Source organism: Pan paniscus, chromosome 2, assembly GCF_029289425.2.
Source record: "Pan paniscus chromosome 2, NHGRI_mPanPan1-v2.0_pri, whole genome shotgun sequence".
Taxonomy (NCBI): domain Eukaryota; kingdom Metazoa; phylum Chordata; class Mammalia; order Primates; family Hominidae; genus Pan; species Pan paniscus.
The window spans coordinates 57,573,853-57,596,836 of record NC_085926.1 but is presented as its reverse complement, the minus strand read 5'-3'; the positions used below and the strand labels follow the sequence as shown (position 1 = coordinate 57,596,836).

Sequence of the window (22,984 nt, the reverse complement as noted above, 5' to 3'; positions counted from 1 at the left end):
AAACAGCCAAAGATTAAATTGACTTTTCTCTAAAGACATTGTCCTCTCATGTGAGCTGACAACCCATGATAGTTCGCAGAAGTAACTTTTTAAATGAGAGGGCTTGAAATTGGTCAATTGATGGTAGATATTGCTGAAAATACTTGGTCACTGAAACAGACCATAATGATGCCATATTATTCTAATGTTATGTATATAGAATCTAATAAGCTCTATAAAAACATTGTCACTTATATTTCTAGGTATTATTATGAATTTACATAGAAGCCTTTTATTGAGCTCAATAACGAATTGTTTAAATAGAATGCTCCTTGCTTTTTTAGTTTCTGTAATTTCTGGTCTAAGACTGAAAGTATCTAATTGTTAGACCTTTAAAATGGTTTATTTAGAGAATGTAATGTATTAATACAGATTCTGAGGATAATTTAAATGTTGTGAAATGTTCCTTATGTAGTTGCAGGCTGATCGAGAGCACTTACCTGTGAAACCTGACACTATGGAAAAGTTACGGACACACATAGATGCCATTATCTTAGCATTGCCAGAGGACTTGCAAGGCATACTGCTCAAAACGGGCATGACATGATATTTGCCAAGATTTTCCAGCCAAAAAGGATTATGCATCATGAAGCATACTGACATTTCAACCAGACGCACAAAGGAGATCTCTCAGTGGCAGCGGAGTGGAAAATTGCCATGAATGCTAGTTACAGGGTAGAAAGACTGTATTGTATAAACAGACCTTTTTAGTGCATTACTTTTTAAAGTGGATATCTGTGGTGGTTCCACTTTAATTCTGAAACACCGAAAGGCATTTCTATATTTTTAATCATGTTCTAAAGTGCTCTTATGAGAGACTTGTGGGCCATCAGTATTAGTGATTTCATACTGCAGTGCTGGCATTGCAGATATTTTTTTAAATTGGTGCTGCTTTGCCCAATCATGTTAAAACTCAGGGGGATATAAAAATAACATTCACACTGGCTATCTTCTTAAGAACAGAAAGACTGAACTGTCCTATGATTAGAAGGAATTGATGCTTATGTAGTGCCTTCTGTTGTCCTACATGTTTCACAGTTCAGCTGCTAGTCTTGAAGCTTTTCCTTAGCTTCATTATGATACGTAATTTTATAAGGTATTCTGTTGAGTGATCACTGTTTAAAAAATATGTTTCTTGCTACCCATTGTGTTTATTAATAGACATGATGGGTTTTTTTCAGTTGTCATATAGATTTTCATTATTTTCCCTTCCATTTTCAAAATTTAATCTTACCAGTTTCTCCAAAGACAAGAAGGCATCTAGTATTAATTATGGAAGAGTTTATTTTCTCTTACCCTTTACTAATTTAAACATTAGTCCGGGTGCAGTGGCTCACGCCTGTAATCCTAGCACTTTGGGAGGCCAAGGCGGACAGGTCACTTAAGGTCGAGAGTCCAAGACCAGCCTGGCCAACATAGTGAAACCCCGTCTCTACTAAAAATACAAAAATTAGCCAGGCATGGTGGCACGCGCCTGTAATCCCAGCTACTTGGGAGGCTGAGATGTGAGAATCACTTGAACCTGGGAGGCGGAGGTTGCAGTGAGCTGAGATTACACCCCTGGACTCCAGCTTGGGTGACACAGTGAGACTCCGTCTCAACAAAAATAAAAAATTAAATAAATACTAATTTAAATATTATTAAATGTTTAAACTAATGAACTTGGCTGCTTTTCAAAGACATTTTAATTATAAATCTCATAATCAGCTATTTTTTTAAACAACTATTCTTATTTCAAAGGCATTCATGAGTTTTTTATGTGATACTTATTTGAGTGATGATAAGATTGATTTCTGGCATTATTTGTTTGGTAGCGTTTTATTTTTCCCAACATTAATATTTCTTAGAACACTTTTCCTACTGTTGTTTGACATGGGAACTTTCGCCTGAGTCACTGTCATGGTTAGCTTTTGTTGTTGTTGTTTTTGTTTCTGTTTTGTTTAAACAATACTACCTTGCCAAAAATAGAAGAATGTGATTTGGTAGAGTAAGGTTGTTTGGTTTGTGTTTGAATAAGAGTATCCTACAGAAGCCACTTTTTTTTTTTTGAATGGAGTTTTGCTCTTGTTGCCCAGGCTGGAGTGCAATGGCGCAATCTCGGCTGACTGCAACCTCCACCTCCCGGGTGCAAGTGATTCTCCTGCCTCAGCCTCCTGAGTAGCTGGGATTACAGGTATGTGCCACCACGCCTGGCTAATTTTGTATTTTTAGCAGAGATGGGGTTTCTCCATGTTGGTCAGGCTGGTCTCAAACTCCCGACCTCAGGTGATCCGCCCGCCTCGGCCTCCCAAAGTGCTGGGATTACAGGTGTGAGCCACCGCGCCTGGCCAGAAGCCACTAATTAAAATAGGCACACATGACACAGCATGTGGTTAATAGCTGTGTCTTGAATTATCCTCTAAATAACCAAATTTAGTTGTATGTATTTGTAAAGGATATGGCTTCAGAAGCTATCTTTTGTTCTCTGTCGATATAAGTCTTAAGGGCATTCCTGACCCAAGAAAGACTCCTTGCGTTTGTAACTGTGGTCTAATACCCAAATGTGCCCTGTTCTTATGGATACAGTCTCTTGAAGCATACCTCAAAGTCATAGAGAGAATATGGCATTTGAAAGAAATCGTTTGCCTTGGATCATATGAGTTATTTTATGAAACAACAGCTGACTTTTCAGAAAAGGAGCAACTACTTTTATATGCTAAAAGTATTTCATAACTTTCTGGGAAACCTTATTTAGGTATAAATGGTCATCTTATTATTTTTCAAAAAGGTATATTTTAATAATTGTACAATTTATATACAGTTTGTGACCAGAATTTGCAAGTTGTTGGTGTCATATCAAGGATCTTTTAAATTACGCCACTACAGGATGTATCATTTCAAGTCTATTTTGCACAGCTAAACAGGAGCAAAAGATGCCAATTAGCATGATAATGGTGTCTTCATTTTTACTGTATTTAACTGAAACCTAACACATGTTGAAAACCATATCATACCTAGTTTATCTCTTAATTTCAAACTATGTACTTGTAAAAATGATGTAAATTTGCATTGGGAACCTGGGAAAGACTGACTGATAATTTTTGGTGCGTGATTTTTAGATTTGTCTTTTTTTTTTTTTAAGAAGAATTTGTTACTATGTAAACCCTGACATTAAATGTTTTATCTCTACCAGCATCAGGAGGAATCACTTCTTTAAGGGTATTATGTAATGCCTAGTGCCTTCTATTTACAGTGAAAAAGAGGTTTTGTGAAGGCATTTGTGGTCATTACCAAAAACTAAATTAAAGGCCTTGGATTTTAAAGCACTTGGATATTTTGTGTTATTTCTGAATGGGGTTGGACTGCTTGGAGAAAATGCATAGTTAATGAAACTCGTCATTATGAGATTCCTTTTGTTTCCTGCCAGGTTGTTTGTTTTTTTAAGGACTTCAAATGAAAACCCTGTGTACTTCACTATGAAAAGGTGAACAGTTCTGTTTAGACAGATCAGTTAAGTGACTTCATATCTTTCCTAGCAGTGCATTGATTTTATGAAATATTCTGGTAAAAATATTGGTCGTATGTGGTGGCTCATACCTATAATCTCAGCACTTCAGGAGTCTGAGGCAGGAGGATCGTTTAAGCTCAGGAGTTCAAGATCTGCCTTGGCAACAAAGTGAGACCCCGTCTCTACAAAAAATCAAAAAATTAGCAGAGCATGGTGGCACATGCCTGCAGTCCCAGCTACTCAGGTGGCTCAGGTGGGTGAGGGGATGGCCTCAGCCTAGGAGATTGAGGCTGCAGTGAGCCATAATCACACCACTGCACTCCAGCCTGGGTGACAGAGCAAGACCTGTCTCAAAAAAATAATTATTTTAGTTGAATAATCTCAATTATTGCTAGATTCTCCTTCATTTGCTACCTTTTTAAAAACCCAAATCTCCCAATTATTTTTACTTCTTCCTCTTCTTTTTTAAAAGTAGCAACTACATTATATTATTCTTTTTTTTTTCTTGAGACGGAGTCTCGCACTGTCACCCAGGTTGGAGTGCAGTGGTGTGATCTCTGCTCACTGCAATCTCCACCTCCCAGGTTGAAGCCGTCCTCCTGCCTCGGCCTCTCAAGTAGCTGGGATTACAAGTATGTGCCACCACACCTGGCTAATTTTTGTATTTTTAGTAGAGACGGGGTTTCACCATGTTGGTCAGGCTGGTCTCGAACTCCTGACCTCAAGTGATCTGTCTTGGCTTCCCAGAGTCCTGGGATTACAGGCATGAGCCACTGCACCTGAGACCCCATCTCTAAAAAAAGTTTTTTAAAAGTAGTCAGATGGCCGGGCATGGGCTCACGCCTATAATCCCAGCACTTTGGGAGGCCGAGATGGGTGGATCACAAGGTCAGGAGATCGAGACCATCCTGGCTAACACAGTGAAACCCTGTCTCTACTAAAAATACAAAAAATTAGCCAGGCATGGTGGTGGGCGCCTGTATTCCTAGCTACTGGGGAGGCTGAGGCAGGAGAATGGTGTGAACCTGGGAGGCGGAGCTTGCAGTGAGCCGAGATCGCCCCACTGCACTCCAGCCTGGGTGACAGAGCGAGACTCTGCCTCAAAAAAAAAAAAAAAAAAAGTAGTCAAGACATGGTGGTACATGCCTGTGGTCCCAGCTACTTGGGAGGCTAAGGTGGGAGGATAGTGCATGCCCAGGAGTTCGAGGCTGCAGTGAGCTGTGATCATGCCACTTCACTCAGCCTGAGCAGCAGAGTGAGACCCTGTCTATAAAAGAAAAAATATTTTTAAAAAATTTTTAAAGATTTTGTTGTTTGATAATCATGCCTCATTCCATTTTACTAGCTTCACCACTAGACTTGTGTTGTTCTGTTTATTTTGCCTCCCCATTCTTGTCATCATTATACTATTTCTGTGTTAACCGTTAGAAAGCCGGACTTCATGGATCCTACATGTTTTTGCCTGTCCCTTTCCATGTCAGCCAGTCTGAATACATTATGGTATAAATTGCTTCTACATTTACTGAAATATTTTTGGAAAATAGTAACTTTATATTCCAGAGTTACACTTCTTATTAAGTGAGTGATTTTATTTTTTTGAGAGGGAGTCTTGCTCTGTCACCCAGTCTGGAGTGCAATGGCACCATCTCAGCCCACTGCAACCTCCACCTCCCAGGTTCAAGCTATTCTCCTGCCTCAGCCTCCCCAGTAGCTGGGATTACAGGCGTGCGCCACTACACCCAGCTAATTTTTGTACTTTTAGTCGAGATGAGGTTTCACCATGTTGGTCAGGTTGGTCTCAAACTCCTGACCTTAGGTGATCCACCCGCTTCAGCCTCCCAAAGTGCTGGGATTACAGATGTGAGCCACCGCGCCCAGCCTTAAGTGAATGAATTTTTATACTTCAGTAGGAAACTTGAAATGATTGCATTCATTTAGTGAAATGGGTAAATATTTTTATAATCAAAGGCTCTGGTGGTAGAACTCAACAAATCAGTTTTTTGTTTGTTTGTTTGTTTGTTGTTGTTTTGTAGAGATGAGTTCTCAGGGTGTTGCCCAGGCTGGTCTGAAACTCCTTGGACTCAAGCAGTCCTCCCGCCTCCACCTCCCAAAGTGCTGGGATTACAGGCGTGAGCCACCTTTCCCAGCCACAAATCATACTTTTTAAAAACAGCTTTATTGAGGTACAATAGACATACAATAAGCTGAACATATTTAAAGTGTATAATTTGATAAGTTTTTACATTTGAATACACCCATAAAACCATCATCACAGCCAAGATAGTGAACATATTCATCACCCCCAAAATTTCCTTATGCCCATTTGCACTCCTGTCTCCCCCAAACAACCAGTATAGATGTTTTCCGTCACTATAGTTTGTATTTTCTGGAGTTTTATGTAAGTGGAATCATACAGTATATACTCTTTCTGTTTTTTGGGGGGAGGGAGTCTGACTTCTTTGACTCAGCATTATGATTTTGAGATTCATTCAGGTTGTTGCCTGTATCAGCAGGTCATTTCTTTTTATTGGTAAGTAGTATTTTGTTATATGGGTATAACACATTTTTTACCCACTTACCTGTTGATAGACATTTGGATTGTTTCTAGTTTTTGGCTATTACAGATAAAGCTGCTGTGAACACTCATGTACTAGTCCTTGGATGGATATATATTTCCTTTTTTCTTGGGTAAATACCTAGGAGTGGTATGAGGGGGATGTCTGGGTCATGTGGTGGGTGAATGTTTAACTTTTTAAGAGATTGCCAAACTGTTCCAAAGTGGTTGTACTATTTTGTTTTCTGTAAGTATTGTATGAAAGTTCCAGCTGTTCCATGTCCCAACTAACATTTTGTATGGTCAGCCTTTTTAATGTCAGCCTTTCTAATAGGTTTGTATTGGTACTTTATTGAGATTTTAATTTACATTTTGCTAATGACCTTTGATGCTGAGCATCTTTTCATGTGCTTATTATTAGCCTTCTCTGTATCTTCTTGGTAAAGTGCTCAAACCTTTTGCTTATTATGTAACTTCCTATGGTTGTGCCTTGAGAGTTCTCTATAATGTTCTTTTTGTTTGTTTGTTTTGGTTTTGGTTTGGTTTTTGAGACGGAGTCTCACTCTGTTGCCCAGGCTAGAATACAGTGGCACTATCTTGGCTCACTGCAACCTCCACCTCCTGGGTTCAAGTGATTCTCCTGCCTCAGCCTCCCGAGTAGCTAGGATTACAGACACCCGCCAGCATGCCTGGCTAATTTTTGTATTTTTAGTAGAGATGGGGTTTCGCCATGTTGGCCAGGCTGCTCTTGGGCTCTTGACCTTAAGTGATCCACCCACCTTGGGCTCCCAAAGTGCTGGGATTACAGGCGTGAGCCACTGAGCCCAGCCAGAGCTCTCCATATGTTCTTGATACTAGTTCTTTTTCAGATACATGCATTGCAAAGATCCCCCCACCCCTAGTTTATGACTTTTTTTTTTTCATTTTTTAAAGTGTCTTTTGAAAAGCAGTTTTTAATTTTGATTTAGTTCTACTTATGAATTTGTTCTTTTAAGTGTTGTGTTCTTACCCAAGGTCACAAAGACCTATGTTTTCTTCTATTATTTTTATTTTATTTTATTTTTGAGACAAACTCTTGCTCTGTCACCCAGGCTGGAGTGCAATGGTGCAATCTCAGCTCACTGCAACCGGGTTCAAGCAATTCTCCTGCCTCACCCTCCCCAGTAGCTGGGATTACAGGCGTGCACCACCACGCCTGGCTAATTTTTGTATTTTTAGAAGAGATGGGGTTTCACCATATTGGCCAGGCTGGTCTCCAACTCCTGACCTCAAGTGATCCACCTGCCTCAGCCTCTCAAAAGTGCTGGGATTACAGGCGTTAGCCAACGTGCTTAGCCTCTTCTAGCAGTTTTACAGTTCTAGGTTTTGCATTTAGGTTTACAACTATTTGGAATTAGTTTTAATGTGTATGTGAAGTATGGATTTAAGGATTTTTTGTTCTTTGCATATGAATATCCAATTGTCCCAGCACCATTTGTTGAAAGGTTATTATTATTATTTCCAAAAATCAGTTGCATTGGCTTTGTTGTACCTTTGTCAGAATTCAGTTGTCCATATATATATGTGGGTTTATTTTTACACTTCCTATTCTGTGCCACTGGTGTATATGTCTATCTTTATGCCAATACCACATTGTTTGATTACTGTAGCTTTATTGTTGAAACTGAGTGGTGTTAGCCCTCCAGTTTGTGTCCTTTTTAAAGGCTGTTTTGCTTACTTAATTACTTTACATTTCCATACAAATTCTAAAATCAGCTTATGAATTTCTACACAAATTCCTGCTGGGATTTTGATTGGGATTGCATTGAATTTATAGATAAATTTGAGGGAGAATTGAATAATTTCAAGTCTTCTGAACCATGAACAAAGTATATGTATGTTTGTTTTCCATATATGTTATGTTTTCTTTAATTTCTCTCAGCAATGTTTTGTAATTATCAACATGTCTTTCATATCTTCTGTCAGATTTATCTCTAAGCGTATCATATTTTTGATGTTGCAAATGATATTTTTTAAAAATTTAAATTTACAATTTTTCAAAAATTTAGTTCACAATAGTAGTACTGTCCATATAGTTTTTATATATTGATCTTGTATCCTACAATCTTGCTATACTCATTTATTCTAGTAGCCTTTTTTTTGAAGATTCCATCAGATTTTTTACATAGAAGACTATGCCATCTGTGGATAAAGACTGTTTTACTTCTTCTTTCCAATCTGGATGACCTTTATTTATTTTTCTTTGATTGCACTGGCTAGAATCCCCAATGCAATGTTGAATAGCATTGGTAAGAGCAGACATACTCATTTTTTAAAAATTTTTCTTTTTTAAAACCTTTTTTTTTTGTGGAGAGGGGATGCTGCCATGTTGCTGAGGGTGCTCTCAAACTCCTGGGCTCAAATGATCCTCCTGCCTCAGCCTCCTGAGTAGTTGGGATTACAGACATGTACCACTTTGTCCAGCTCTTTGTTTCTGATCTTAAAAGAAAAGCATTAAATTTTTCTTTCTGTTTTCTTGAGATGGAGTCCTGCTCTGTCACCCAAGCTGGAGTGCAGTGGCACAATCTCAGCTCACTGCAACCTCCATCTCCCAGGTTCAAGTGATTCTCCTGCCTCAGCCTCCCGAGTAGCTGGGATTACAGGCGCCCACCACTGCGCTCAGCTAATTTTTGTATTTTCAGTTGAAATGGGGTTTTACCATCTTGGCCAGGCTGGTCTCAAACTCCTGACCTCGTGATCCATCTGCCTCAGCCTCCCAAAGTGCTAGGATTACAGGCGTGAGCCACCGTGCCCGGCCTCAATTTTTCATCACTAATTATGATACTAGCTGTAGGTTTTTTATAGATGTTCTTTTTTTTATTTTTTATTTGATTGATTTATTTATTTTTTGAGACAGAGTCTTGCTCTGTTGCCCGGGCTGGAGTGCAGTGGTGTGATCTTGGCTCACTGCAACCTCTGCCTCCCGGGTTTCAGCAATTGTCCTGCCTCAGCCTCCTGAGTAGCTAGGACTACAGGCCCACCACCACGCCCGGCTAATTTTTGTATTTTAGTAGAGACGGAGTTTCACCATGTTTGCTAGGATGGTCTCCATCTCCTGACCTCATGATCTACCTACCTTGGCTTCCAAAGTGCTGGGATTACAGGCGTGAGCCACCGCACCCAGCAAAAATAACGATGGTTAGATGCCACAAAGTAGGTGGCAATGCCTTAACCATATGCATGTTGTCAGGCCTGAGGGCCTCTTCCATCCTTGCCAAGGGAAGTGCTAACCTTCTCTCCTTTCATACAACACGTAGATATTCTTTACCAAGTTGATGAAGTCCCTTTCTGTTTCTAGTTTGCCTGAGAGGTGTTTTTTTGTTGTTGTTGTTTTTGTTTTGTTTTCTTTTTGAGACGGAGTCTTGCTCTGTCAACCAGGCTGGAGTGCAGTGGCACGATCTCGGCTCACTGCAACCTCCGCCTCCTGGGTTCACACCATTCTCCTGCCTCAGCCTCCCGAGTAGCTGGGACTACAGGCACCCGCCACCACACCCGGCCAATTTTTTGTATTTTTAGTAAAGACGGGGTTTCACCGTGTTAGCCAGATGGTCTCAATCTCTTGACCTCGTGATCTGCCCACCTTGGCCTCTCAAAGTGCTAGGATTACAGGCGTGAGCCACCGCACCCGGCCTGCCTGAGAGTTTTTATCAATAATGGGCTACATATAAAGTATTTGACAAATGTATTTAATTTGTTAAATGTATTTATCAAATAATTTAATTCGTTAAATGTATTTAACAAGTGTGTATATTAATATACATTTAACAAATATATTGACAAACACATTTGTTGGCCGGGTGGAGTGGCTTACACCTGTAATCCCAGCACTTTGGGAGGCTGAGGCAAGCAGATCACTTGAGCCCAGGAGTTTGAGACTAGCCTGGGCAACATGGTGAAACCCTGTCTCTACTAAAAATACAAAATTAGCCAGATGTGGTGGTGCACGCCTGTAATCCCAGCTACTCAGGAGGCTGAGGCAGGAGAATCGCTTGAACCCAGGAGGAGGAGGTTGCAGTGAGCTGAGATCGCGCCATTGCACTCCAGCCTAGGCAACAAGAGCGAAACTCCGTCTCAAAAAAAAAAAACAAAAACAAACTAAAATTAAGCAGATCATGGTGGTTCATGCCTGTAGTCCCAGCTACTTGGGAGACTGAGATGGGAGGATTGATTGAGCCTGGGAGGTTGAGGCTGCAGTGAGCCATCACCATACCATGCACTCAAGCCTGGGCAACAGAGTGAGACCCTGTCTCAAAAAACAAACAAACAAACAAAAAAGATCTACCATAAAACAAATGCATTTGTATCTGCATCTATTGAGATGACTGTATAGCCTTTTTAATTTGTAAATATGATTGATTTATGTTAAACCTGTTAACCTCATTTATCAAATCAATAGAATTTCTTTAAGATTCAGAGAGAGGATATGTGCAAGTTTGTTACATGGATATATTGTGTGATGCTGAGATTTGGGCTTCTAAGGATCCCATCACTGAAGTAGTGGACATAGTACCTTATAAGTATTTTTTTCAACTGTTGCCTCCCTCCCTTCCTCCTCACTTTTGGAATCTCCAGTGTTTATTGTTCCCATCTTTGTGTCTGTGTGTACCCAGTGTTTAGTTCCCACTTATAGGTGAGAACTTGCAGTATTTGGTTTTCTGTTTCTGCATTAATTTGCTTAGGATAATGGCCTCCAGCTGCATCCACTTTGTTGTGAAGGACTTGATTTTGTTCTTTTTTATGGGTATATAGTATTCCTTGGTGTATATGTACCACATTTTCTTTATCCAATCCACTATGGTTTTTTTGTTTTTTTTTTTTAAGGCAGAGTCTCACTCACTCTGTTGCCCAGGCTAGAGTGTGGTGGCACAATATCTCGGCTCACTGCAGCCTTGACCTCCCAGGCTCAAGGGGTCCCCCCACCTCAGCCTTCCTGGTAGCTGGGACCACAGGTGTGTGCCACTACACTTGGCTAATTTAAAAAAAATTTCTTGGTAGAGATGAGCTTTCACAGTGCTGCCCAGGCTGGCCTCAAACTCTTGGGCTCAAGTGATCCTCCCACCTCGGCCTCCCAAAGTGCTGGAATTACAGGTGTGAGCCACCGAGCCTGGCCCTATCCACTCTTGATGGGCACCTGGGTGGATTCCATGTCTTTGCTATTGTGAATAGTGCTGCAATAAACACATGAGTGCAGGTATTTTTTTGGTAGAATGATTTATTTTCCTTTGGGTATATACCCTGTAATGGGATTGCTAGGTCAAATGATAGTTCTATTTTTACTACTTTTTATTAGACAGGATCTTGCTTTGTCACCCAGGCTGGAGTGCAGTGGCTTGATCATAGCTCACTGCATCCTTGACCTCCCGGGCTTAAGCAATCCTCTAGCCTCAGCCTCTAAGTAACTGGGACTACAGGCTTGTGTCACTACACCTGGCTAATTTTTAAATTTTTGGTAGAGATGAGGTCTCACTGTGTTGCCCAGGCTGGTCTCGAACTCCTGAGCTCAAATGATCCTCCCGCTTCAGCCTCCCAAAGAGCAAGGATCACAGACATGAGTCACTGTGCCTGGCCTAGAATATTTTTTATGATCTTTGCTAAATTTTTTTTTTGAATTTTTACATCTATGTTCATGAGACATACTGGTTTGTCATTTTCTTGTTTTGTTTTGTTTTGAGATGGAGTCTCGCTCTGTCACCCAGGCTGGAGTGCAGTGGTGTGATCTTGACTCACTGCAACCTCCGCTTCCCGGGTTCAAGCAATTCTCCTGCCTTAGCCTCTTGAGTAGCTGGGACTACAGGCATGCACCACCATGCCCAGCTAATTTTTTGTATTTTAGTAGAGACGGAGTTTCACCGTGTTGCCCAGGCTGGTCTTGAACTCCTGAGCTCAGGCAATCCACCTGCCTTGGCCTCCCAAAGTGCTAGGATTACAGGCATGAGCCACCACACCCAGCTGGTTTGTCATTTTTTTGGTAATGTCTTTGTCTGCTTTTGGTATCAGGCTTCACAGAATGAGTTGGAAGTTTGTGTCAAATTGGTATTATGTCTTCCTTAAAAGTCTGGTAGAATTTAGCAGTTAAGCTATTTGGACGTAGAATTTTCTATGGGATGGTGTTTAACTATATTTTTAACTTTTAAAATAGATACAAGGCTATTAAGGTAGTCTGTTTCTTCTCCTTCTCCTCTTCCTCCTCCTCTTCCTCCTTCTTCTTCCTTCTCCTCCTCCTACTCTTCATCTTCCTTCTCTTCCTCCTGCTCCTCCCTCCGCCTCTTCCTCCTCTTGTTCTTCTCCTTCTCCTCCTCCCCCGCCTCCTCCTCCTCCTCCTCTTCTTCTTCCTTCTTCTTTTTTCTTTGAGACAAGGTATCATTTTGTAGCCCAGGCTACTACAGTGGTGCAATCATGTCTCACTGCAGCCTCTCGCTGCTGGGCTCAAGTGATTCTGCCACATCAGCCTCCTGTGTAGCTGGGAGTACAGCTGTACACCACCACACCTGGCTAATTTTTTGCATTTTTTGTAGAGATGAGGTTTTGCCATGTTGCCCAGGCTGCTCTCCAACTACTGAGCTCAAGTGATCCTCTTGCCTTGGCTTCTCAAAGTGCTAGGATTACAGGCATGAGCAGCACGCCTGGCCTGTTTATTTAAAGTGAGCTTTGGTAGTTTGTCTTTCAAGAAATTTGTCCATTTCATCTAAGTTGTCAAATTTATGGACATGAAATTATTCCCTCATTATCCTTTTAATATCTGGAGACCCTGTAGTGATGTAACCTCTCATTCCTGATATTAGAGGCTTATCCATTTTACTGATCTCAAATAACCACGTTTTGGTTATATTTATTGTATTTATTGATTTTCTGTATTTTTTTTTTCTTGAGATACAGTCTCGCTCTGTCATCCAGACTGGGGTACAGTAGCATGATCTTGGGTCACTGCAACCTCCGTCTCCTGGGTTCAAGCAATTCTCCTGCCTCAGCCTCCTGGGTTGCCGGGATTACAGGAGCACGCCACCATGCCCAGCTAACCTTTAAGTTTTTAGTAGAGACGAGGTTTAACCATGTTGGCCAGGCTGGTCTCAAACTCCTGACCTGAAATGATCCACCCGCCTCGGCCTCCCAAGGTGCTGGCTCATGCCTGGCCTATATTTTTCTTTCAATTTTACAGACTTCTGCTTTAGTCTTTCTTTTGTTTACTTTGGTTTTAATTTTCTCTCTCTTTTTTTAGTTACTCAAGGTAGAAGTTGAAGTTGTTGACATGAGACCATCTTCTTTTCTAATATAAGCTTTTAGTGCTATAAACTTCCCCCTAAGTACTGCTTTAGTGTCATCGCACAAATTATAGTATATTCTATATTTATTTTCATTCAATTCAAAATACCTTATAATTTCTTTTTCCATGTGTACATATTGTTCAGCTCCTACTTATAAGTGAGCTCATTAGTATTAACTTTCTGTTTGAGTTATTTCATTTAAGATAATGGCTTCCAGTTCTTTTTCCTAGCACTTTGAGAGGCCAAGGGGGGCGAACTGTCTGAGCTCAGGAGTTCGAGACCAGCCTGGACAACACTGTGAAACCCCGTCTCTACTAAAATACAAAAAATTAGCCAGGTGCAGTGGCGGGTGCCTGTAGTCCCAGGATTACAGGCGGAGCCACTGCCCAGCCATAAAAAAACTTTTTTTTTTTTTTTGAGGCACAGTCTCACTCTGTTACCCAGGCTAGAATGCAGTGGCACGATCTCGGCTCACTGCAGCATCTGCCGCCTGGATTCAAGCGATTCTTCTGCCTCAGCCTCCCAAGTAGCTGGTATGACAAGCACCTGCCACCACGCCTGACTAATTTTTGTATTTTTCATAGAGACGGGTTTTCATCATCTTGGTCAGGCTGGTCTTGAACTCCTAACCTTTGTGTTTTTAGAAAAAAATGATTACACCCGCCTCGGCCTCCGTCTACTAAAAAATACAAAAAATTTAGCCGGGCGTGTTGGCAGGCGCCTGTAAGTCCCAGCTACTCGGGAGGCTGAGGCGGGAGAATGGCGTGAACCCAGGAGGTGGAGCTTGCAGTGAGCCGAGATCGCGCCACTGCACTCCAGTCTGGGCAACAGAGCAAGACTCGTCTCAAAAAAAAAAAAAAAAAAAAAAAGGATTACAGGCGTGAGCCACCGTGTCCGGCAGGTGTCTTTTTTATATAATGACTTCTTGATCCAGGAGTTATTTAGAAGAGTGTTACTTTCCAAATACTTGGAGATATCCCCTTCAAAATTTTTTTCTAAAAACACAAACTAAAGCAGCAGATTTTCCAAATATCTTTTTGTTATTGACTTCTAATTTAATTTCAGTGTGGTCTGTGAACATACTTTGTATGACTTGAATCCTTTCCGATTTAAGATTTGTTTTATGGCCCAGAATATAGTTTATCTTGGTAAATGTTCTGGGTACACACTTGAGAACAAAAATGTGTATTTTGCTGTTGTTGGGTGGAGTGTTTTATAAATGTCAGTTAGGTCAAGTTGGCTGATAGTATTGTTCATGTCAGATTTTCTGCCTGTTTGTTGTATATATAAGAGAGGGCTATTGAAATCTCTTGACTATAATAATTGTGGATTCATGTATTCTTTGTTCTAAAATCTACTTTATCTGATATTAGTAGAATTATCCTGGCTTTCTTTTGACTAGTGTTAGTTAGCAGGGTATATCTTTTCCATACTTACACTCTTAACCTATTTGTGTCTTCATATTTCTTTTTTTTTTTTTTTTTTTGAGATGGAGTCTTGCTCTGTCACCCAGGCTGGAGTGCAGTGGTGTGATCTCGGCTCACTGCAAGCTCCACCTCCCGGGTTCACGCCATTCTCCTGCCTCAGCCTCCCAAGTAGCTGGGACTACAGGTGCCTGCCACCATTCCCCGGCTAATTTTTTTGTATTTTTAGTAGAGACGGGGTTTCACCGTGTTAGCCAGGATGGTCTCGATCTCCTGACCTCGTGATCCGCCCTCCTCGGCCTCCAAAAGTGCTGGGATTACAGGCGTGAGCCACAGGTGCCCAGCCTATGTCTTTATATTTTAAAAGTTTTTTAGTCCAGGCGTGGTGGCTCACACCTGTAATCCCAGCACTTTGGGAGGCTGAGGTGGACAGATCACAAGGTCAGGAGTTCCAGACCAGCCTGACCAAGATGGTGAAACCCTGTCTCTACGAAAAATACAAAAATTACCCAGGTGCGGTGGCAGGCGCTTGTAATCGCAGCTACTTGGGAGGCTGAGGCAGGAGAATCACCCGAACCCGGGCAGCAGAGGTTGCAGTGAGCCGAGATCGCACCACTGCACTCTAGCCTGGATGACAGAGTAAGACTGTCTCAAAAAAAAAAAAAAAAAAAAAAAAAGTTGTTTTTTTTTTTATGGCCAGGCAGCGGCTCACGCCCGTAATCCTAGCACTTTGGGAGGCCGAGGCAGGCAAATTGCCTGAGCTCAGGAGTTTGAGACCAGCCTGGGTAACATGGTGAAACCCCATCTCTACTAAAATACAAAAAATTAGCCAGACGCGGTCGCAGGCGCCTGTAGTCCCAGCTACTTGGGAGGCTGAGGCAGGAAAATCGCTTGAACCCGGGAGGTGGAGGTTGCAGTGAGCCGAGATCACGCCACTGTACTCCAGCCAGGGTAACGAAGCGAGACTCCGTCACCAAAAAAAGAAAAAGGTTTGTGTATGTAGCGTATAGTTCATTCTTGCTTTTTTACTCAGTGTTTGCCTTTTTAATTGGTATGTTTATTTCATTTCATTAACGTAATTATAGAGTTAGGATACAGTCTATTATCTTGCTATTTGTTTTCTGTTTGTCTTATCTGGTCTTTGTTCTCTTTCCTTTTTTTCCTGGGTTCTTTCAAATTAATAGAATTTTTTTTTTTTTTTTTTGAGGTGGACTCACTCTGTCACCAGGCTGAAGTGCAGTGGCATAATATCAACTCACTGCAACCTTCACTTCCCCGGTTCAAGTGATTCTCTTGCCTCAGCCTCCCGAATAACTGGGACTACAGGCGTGCACCACCAGACCCAACTAATTTTTGTATTTTTAGTAGACACGGGGTTTCACCATGTTGGTCAGGATGGTCTCAATCTCCTGGCTTTGTGATCTGCCCACCTCAGCCTCCAAAAGTGTTGGGATTACAGGCATGAGCCACCATAATGGAATATTTTTAATGGTTTCACTTTATCTCTTTTGAGTGATTATTAAGTATATGTTCTTTTATTATTTTAGTGGTTACTTTAAGGTATATTATATACATCTTTTTTTATTATTATACTTTAAGTTCTAGGGTACATGTGCACAACGTGCAGGTTGGTTACATATGTATACATGTGCCATGTTGGTGTACTGCACCAATTAACTTGTCATTTACATTAGGTATATCTCCTAATGCTATCCCTCTCCCCTCCCGCCACCCCACAACAGCCCCTGGTGTGTGATGTTCCCCTTCCTGTGTCCAAATGTTCTCATTGTTCAATTCCCACCTATGAGTGAGAACATGCGGTGTTTGGTTTTTTGTCCTTGTGATAGTTTGCTGAGAATGATGGTTTCCACCTTCATCCATGCCCCTATAAAGGACGTGAACTCACCCTTTTTTATGGCTGCATAGTATTCCATGGTGTATATGTGCCACATTTTCTTAATCCAGTCTATCATTGACGGACATTTGGGTTGGTTCCAAGTCTTTGCTATTGTGAATAGTGCCACGATAAACATACGTGGGCATGTGTCTTTATAGCAGCATGATTTATAATCCTTTGGGTATATACCCAGTAATGGGATGGCGGGGTCAAATGGTATTTCTAGTTCTAGATCCTTGACAAAGCACCACACTATCTTCCACAATGGTTGAACTAGTTTACAGTCCCAGCAACGGTGTAAAAGTGTTCCTATTTCTCCACATTGTCTCCAGCACCTGTTGTTTCCTGACGTTTTAATGATCGCCATTCTAACTGGTGTGAGATGGTATCTCATTGTGGTTTTGATTTGCATTTCTTTGATGGCCAGTGATGATGAGCATTTTTTCATGTGTCTGTTGTCTGCATAAATGTCTTCTTTTGAGAAGTGTCTGTTCATATCCTTCGCCCACTTTTTGATGGGGTTGTTTTTTTCTTGTAAGTTTGTTTAAGTTCTTTGTAGATTCTAGATATTAGCCCTTTGTCAGATGAGTAGATTGCAAAAATTTTCTCCCATTCTGTAGGTTGCCTGTTCACTCAGATGGTAGTTTCTTTTGCTGTGCAGAAGCTCTTTAGTTTAATTAGATCCCATTTGTCAATTTTGGCTTTTGTTGCCATTGCTTTTGGTGTTTTAGACATGAAGTCCTTGCCCATGCCTATGTCCTGAATGGTATTGCCTAGGTTTTCTTCTAGGGTTTTTATGGTTTTAGGTCTAACATTTAAATCTTTAATCCATCTTGACTTAATTTTTGTATAAGGTGTAAGGAAGGGATCCAGTTTCAGCTTTCTACATATGGCTAGCCAGTTTTCCCAGCACCATTTATTAAATAGGGAATCCTTTCTCCATTTCTTGTTTTTGTCAGGTTTGTCAAAGATCAGATGGTTGTAGATGTGTATTATTTCTGAGGGCTCTGTTCTGTTCCATTGGTCTATATCTCTGTTTTGGTACCAGTACCATGCTGTTTTGGTTACTGTAGCCTTGTAGTATAGTTTGAAGTCACGTAGCGTGATGCCTCCAGCTTTGTTCTTTTGGCTTAGGATTGTCTTGGCAATGTGGGCTCTTTTTGGGTTCCATGTGAACTTTAAAGTAGTTTTTTCCAATTCTGTGAAGAAAGTCATTGGTAGCTTGATGGGGATGGCATTGAATCTATAAATTACCTTGGGCAGTATGGCCATTTTCACGATATTGATTCTTCCTATCCATGAGCATGGAATGTTCTTCCATTTGTTTGTGTCCTCTTTTATTTCCTTGAGCAGTGGTTTGTAGTTCTCTTTGAAGAGGTCCCTCACATCCCTTGTAAGTTGGATTCCTAGGTATTTTATTCTCTTTGAAGCAATTGTGAATGGGAGTTCACTCATGATTTGGCTCTCTGTTTGTCTGTTATTGGTGTATAAGAATGTTTGTGATTTTTGCATACTGATTTTGTATCCTGAGACTTTGCTGAAGTTGCCTATCAGGTTAAGGAGATTTTGGGCGGAGATGATGGGGTTTTCTAAATATACAGTCATGTCATCTGCAAACAGGGACAATTTGACTTCCTCTTTTCCTAACTGAATACCCTTTATTTCTTTCTCCTGCCTGATTGCCCTGGCCAGAACTTCCAACACTATGTTGAATAGGAGGGGTGAGAGAGGGCATCCCCGTCTTGTGCCAGTTTTCAAAGGGAATGCTTCCAGTTTTTGCCCATTCAGGATGATATTGGCTGTGGGTTTGTCATAAATAGCTCTGATTATTTTGAGATACGTCCCATCAATACCTAATTTATTAAGAGTTTTTAGCATGAAGCATTGTTGAATTTTGTTAAAGGCCTTTTCTGCATCTATTGAGATAATCATGTGGTTTTTCTCTTTGGTTCTGTTTATATGCTGGATTACATTTACTGATTTGCGTATGTTGAACCAGTCTTGCATCCCAGGGATGAAGTCTACTTGATTATGATGGATAAGCTTTTTGGTGTGCTGCTGGATTTGGTTTGCCAGTATTTTATTGAGAATTTTTGCTTCGATGTTTATCAGGGATATTGGTCTAAAATTCTCTTTTTTTGTTGTGTCTCTGCCAGGCTTTGGTATCAGGATGATGCTGGCCTCATAAAATGAGTTATGGAGGATTCCTTCTTTTTCTGTTGATTGGAATAGTTTCAGAAGGAATGGTACCACCTCCTCCCTCTACCTCTGGTAGAATTCAGCTGTGAATCTGTCTGGTCCTGGGCTTTTTTTGATTGGTAGGCTAGTAATTATTGCCTCAGTTTCAGAGCCTGTTATTGGTCTATTCAGGGATTGAACTTCTTCCTGGTTTAGTCTTGGGAGGGTGTATGTGTCCAGGAATGTATCCATTTCTTCTAGATTTTCTAGTTGATTTTCATAAAGGTGTTTATAGTATTCTCTGATGGTAGTTTGTATTTCTGTGGAATCGGTGGTGATATCCCCTTTATCATTTTTTATTGCGTCTATTTGATTCTTCTCTCTCTTCTTCTTAGTCTTGCTAGCAGTCTATCAATTTTGTTGATCTTTTCAAAAAACCAGCTCCTGGATTCATTGATTTTTTTGAAGGATTTTTTTGTGTCTCTATCTGCTTCAGTTCTGCTCTGATCTTAGTTATTTCTTGCCTTCTGCTAGCTTTTGAATGTGTTTGCTCTTGCTTCTCTAGTTCTGTCAATTGTGATGTTAGGGTGTCAATTTTAGACCTTTCCTGCTTTCTCTTGTGCGCATTTAGTGCTACAAATTTCCCTCTACACACTGCTTTAAATGTGTCCCAGAGATTCTGGTATGTTGTGTCTTTGTTCTCGTTGGTTTCAAAGGACATCTTTATTTCTGCCTTCATTTTGCTATGTACCCAGTAGTCATTCAGGAGCAGGTTGTTCAGTTTCCATGTAATTGAGTGGTTTTGAGTGAGTTTCTTAATCCTGAGTTCTAGTTTGATTGCACTGTTGTCTGAGAGACAGTTTGTTATAATTTCTCTTCTTTTACATTTGCTGAGGAGTGCTTACTTCCAACTATGTGGTCAATTTTGGAATAAGTGTGATGTGCTGAGAAGAATGTATGTTTTGTTGATTTGGGGTGGACAGTTCTGTAGATGTCTATTAGGTCCACTTGGTGCAGAGCTGAGTTCAATTCCTGGATATCCTTGTTAACTTCCTGTCTCGTTGATCTGTCTAATGTTGACAGTGGGGTGTTAAAGACTCCTGTTATTATTATGTGGGAGTCTAAGTCTCTTTCTAGGTCTCTAAGGACTTGCTTTATGAATCTGGGTGCTCCTGTATTGGGTGCATATATATTTAGGATAGTTAGCTCTTCTTGTTGAATTGATCCCTTTACCATTATGTCATGGCCTTCTTTGTCTCTTTTGATCTTTGTTGGTTTAAAGTCTGTTTTATCAGAGACTAGGATTGCAACCCCTGCCTTTTTTTGTTTTCCATTTGCTTGGCAGATCTTCCTTCATCCCTTTATTTTGAGCCTATGTGTGTCTCTGCACATGAGATGGGTCTCCTGAATACAGCACACTGATGGGTCTTGACTCTTTATCCAATTTGCCAGTCTATGTCTTTTAATTGGCGCATTTAGCCCATTTACATTTAAGGTTAATATTGTTATGTGTGAATTTGAACCTGTCATTATGATGTTAGCTGGTTATTTTGCTCGTTACTTGATGCAGTTTCTTCCTAGCATCAATGGCCTTTACAATTTGGCATGTTTTTGCAGTGGCTGGTACTGGTTGTTCCTTTCCATGTTTAGTGCTTCCTTCAGGAGCTCTTGTAGGGCAGGCCTGGTGGTGACAAAATCTCTTAGCATTTGCTTGTCTGTAAAGGATTTTGTTTGTCCTTTGCTTATGAAGCTTAGTTTGGCTGGATATGAAATTCTGGGTTGAAAATTCTTCTCTTTGAGAATGTTGAATATTGGCCCCCACTCTCTTCTGGCTTGTAGAGTTTCTGCCGAGAGCTCAGCTGTTAGTCTGATGGGCTTCCCTTTGTGAGTAACCCGACCTTTCTCTCTGGCTGCCCTTAATATTTTTTCCTTCATTTCAACTTTGGTGAATCTGACAATTGTGTGTCTTGGAGTTGCTCTTCTTGAGGAGTATCTTTGTGGCGTTCTGTGTATTTCCTGAATTTGAATGTTGGCCTGCCTTGCTAGGTTGGGGAAGTTCTCCTGGATAATATCCTTTAGAGTGTTTTCCAACTTGGTTCCATTCCATTCTCCCCATCACTTTCAGGTACACCAATCAGACGTAGATTTGGTCTTTTCACATAGTCCCATATTTCTTGGAGGCTTTGTTCATTTATTTTTACTCTTTTCTCTAAACTTCTCTTCTCGCTTCATTTCATTCATGTGATCTTCCATTACTGATACCCTTTCTTCCAGTTGATCGAATCGGCTACTGAAGCTTGTGCATTCATCACATAGTTCTCCTGCTGTGGTTTTCAGCTCCATCAGGTCACTTAAGGACTTCTCTACACTGGTTATTCTAGTTAGCCATTCATCTAATCTTTTTTCAAGGTTTTTTACTTCTTTGCGTGGGTTTGAACTTCCTCCTTTAGCTTGGAGAAGTTTGATCATCTGAAGCCTTCTTCTCCCAACTCATCAAAGTCAATTCTCCGCCCAGCTTTGTTCTGTTGCTGGTGAGGAGCTGCGTTCCTTCGGAGGGGGAGAGGCACTCTGATTTTTAGAATTTTCAGCTTTTCTGCTGTGTTTTTCCCCATCTTTGTGGTTTTATCTACCTTTGGTCTTTGATGATGGTGATGTACAGGTGGGGTTTTGGTGCGAATGTCCTGTTTGTTAGTTTTCCTTCTAACAGTCAGGACCCTCAGCTGCAGGTCTGTTGGAGTTTGCTGGAGGTCCACTCCAGACGCTGTTTGCCTAGGTATCAGCAGCGGAGGCTGCAGAACCATGAATATTGCTAAACAGCAAATGTTGTTGCCTGATTGTTCCTCTGGAAGCTTCGTCTCAGAGGGGTACCCGGCTGTGTGGGGTGTCAGTCTGCCCCTACTGGGGGATGCCTCCGAGTTAGGCTACTCGGGGGTCAGGGACCCACTTGAGTAGGCAATCTGTCCGCTCTCAGATCTCAAACTCCATGCTGGGAGAACCACTACTCTCTTCAAAGCTCAGTTGGAAATGCAGAACTCACCTGTCTTCTGTGTCACTCACACTGGGAGCTGTAGACTGGAGCTGTTCCTATTCGGCCATCTTGGAACTGCCCTGCTATTATATACATCTTTAATTTACTAGTCTACCTTCAGTGATATTATACCACTTGGTGTATAGAATAGGAACCTTACAATAATGTGTTTCCATTTTTTTCTTCCAGTCTTTATATTATTGTTCATAAGTTTTGCTTTTATATGTTATAAATCTCACAGTATGTTATTTTTGTTTAAACAGTTATCTTTTTTTAAAAAAGTTTTAAATTAAAAAGTTTACATATACACTATTATACTTAATCTCTTCCCATGCTATTTCATTGGATAGATCCATAAGGTATCATTTTTCTTTTGCCTGAAAAATTGCCTTTAACATTTCTGGTAGTATAGGTTTACTGTCAAGGAATTCTTTCAACTTTTGCATGTCTGAAAGCATCTTTATTTTTCCTTCTTTTTATAAGATATTTTTGCTGGACATAGATTTCTAGGCTGACCTTTTTTACTTTCACTATTTTAAGATGTTACTCCACTTCTTGTCTGCAATGTTTCCAGTGAGAAATATGATGTCACCCTTATTTTTGTTCCTATATGGTTCCTAAGTTTCTTTTTCTCTGACTGCTTTTAAGATTTCCTCTTTATCACTGGTTTCAACTTATTTGATAGAAATACACTTTGATATAATTTTCTCCATGTTTCTTGTGCTTGGACTTAGTAAAGCATCTATACCTGTGGTTTAACCAAATTTCGGAAAATGTGGGTCATTGGTCATTATTTCTTAACATATTTTTTTCTGTCCCTCTTCCCTTTTAGGGACTTCAGTTACCCATGTATTAGGCTACTTGACGCTATTTCACAGCTCACTAATGCTCTACATTTTTCCTTTTTGACTCTTTTCTGTTTCATTTTGAATAGTTCCTATTTCTATGAGTTTAAGTTTATTAATCTTTTCTTCTGTGTAGTTTAATCTACTATTAATTCCATCTAGTGTACTTTTCATCTCAGACATTGTAGTTTTTATTTCTAAATGCTCAAGTCTTTTAAATATATCTTACAT

At 40.6% G+C, this 22,984-nt stretch overlaps 1 protein-coding gene and 1 non-coding gene across 5 annotated transcripts in view; one reads left to right on the top strand and one right to left on the bottom strand.

Moving 5' to 3' along the window:
• DENND6A (DENN domain containing 6A) overlaps nucleotides 1-3,341 on the top strand; it is a 72,120-nt gene extending 68,779 nt beyond the window's left edge. For all 4 annotated transcript variants that reach the window (XM_034956715.3, XM_008964048.5, XM_003811635.7 and 1 more), the window contains one exon: nucleotides 455-3,341. In XM_034956715.3, the coding sequence (XP_034812606.1) occupies nucleotides 455-586 (132 nt within the window). In that variant the 3' untranslated portion in view covers nucleotides 587-3,341. The remainder of the gene's footprint in view (nucleotides 1-454) is intronic.
• Nucleotides 3,342-9,246: 5,905 nt separating this feature from the next.
• On the bottom strand, nucleotides 9,247-9,372 carry LOC112439470 (U6atac minor spliceosomal RNA). Its single transcript, XR_003027747.1, has one exon. It is a non-coding gene; the product is annotated as a U6atac minor spliceosomal RNA (small nuclear RNA).
• Nucleotides 9,373-22,984: the final 13,612 nt, after the last annotated feature.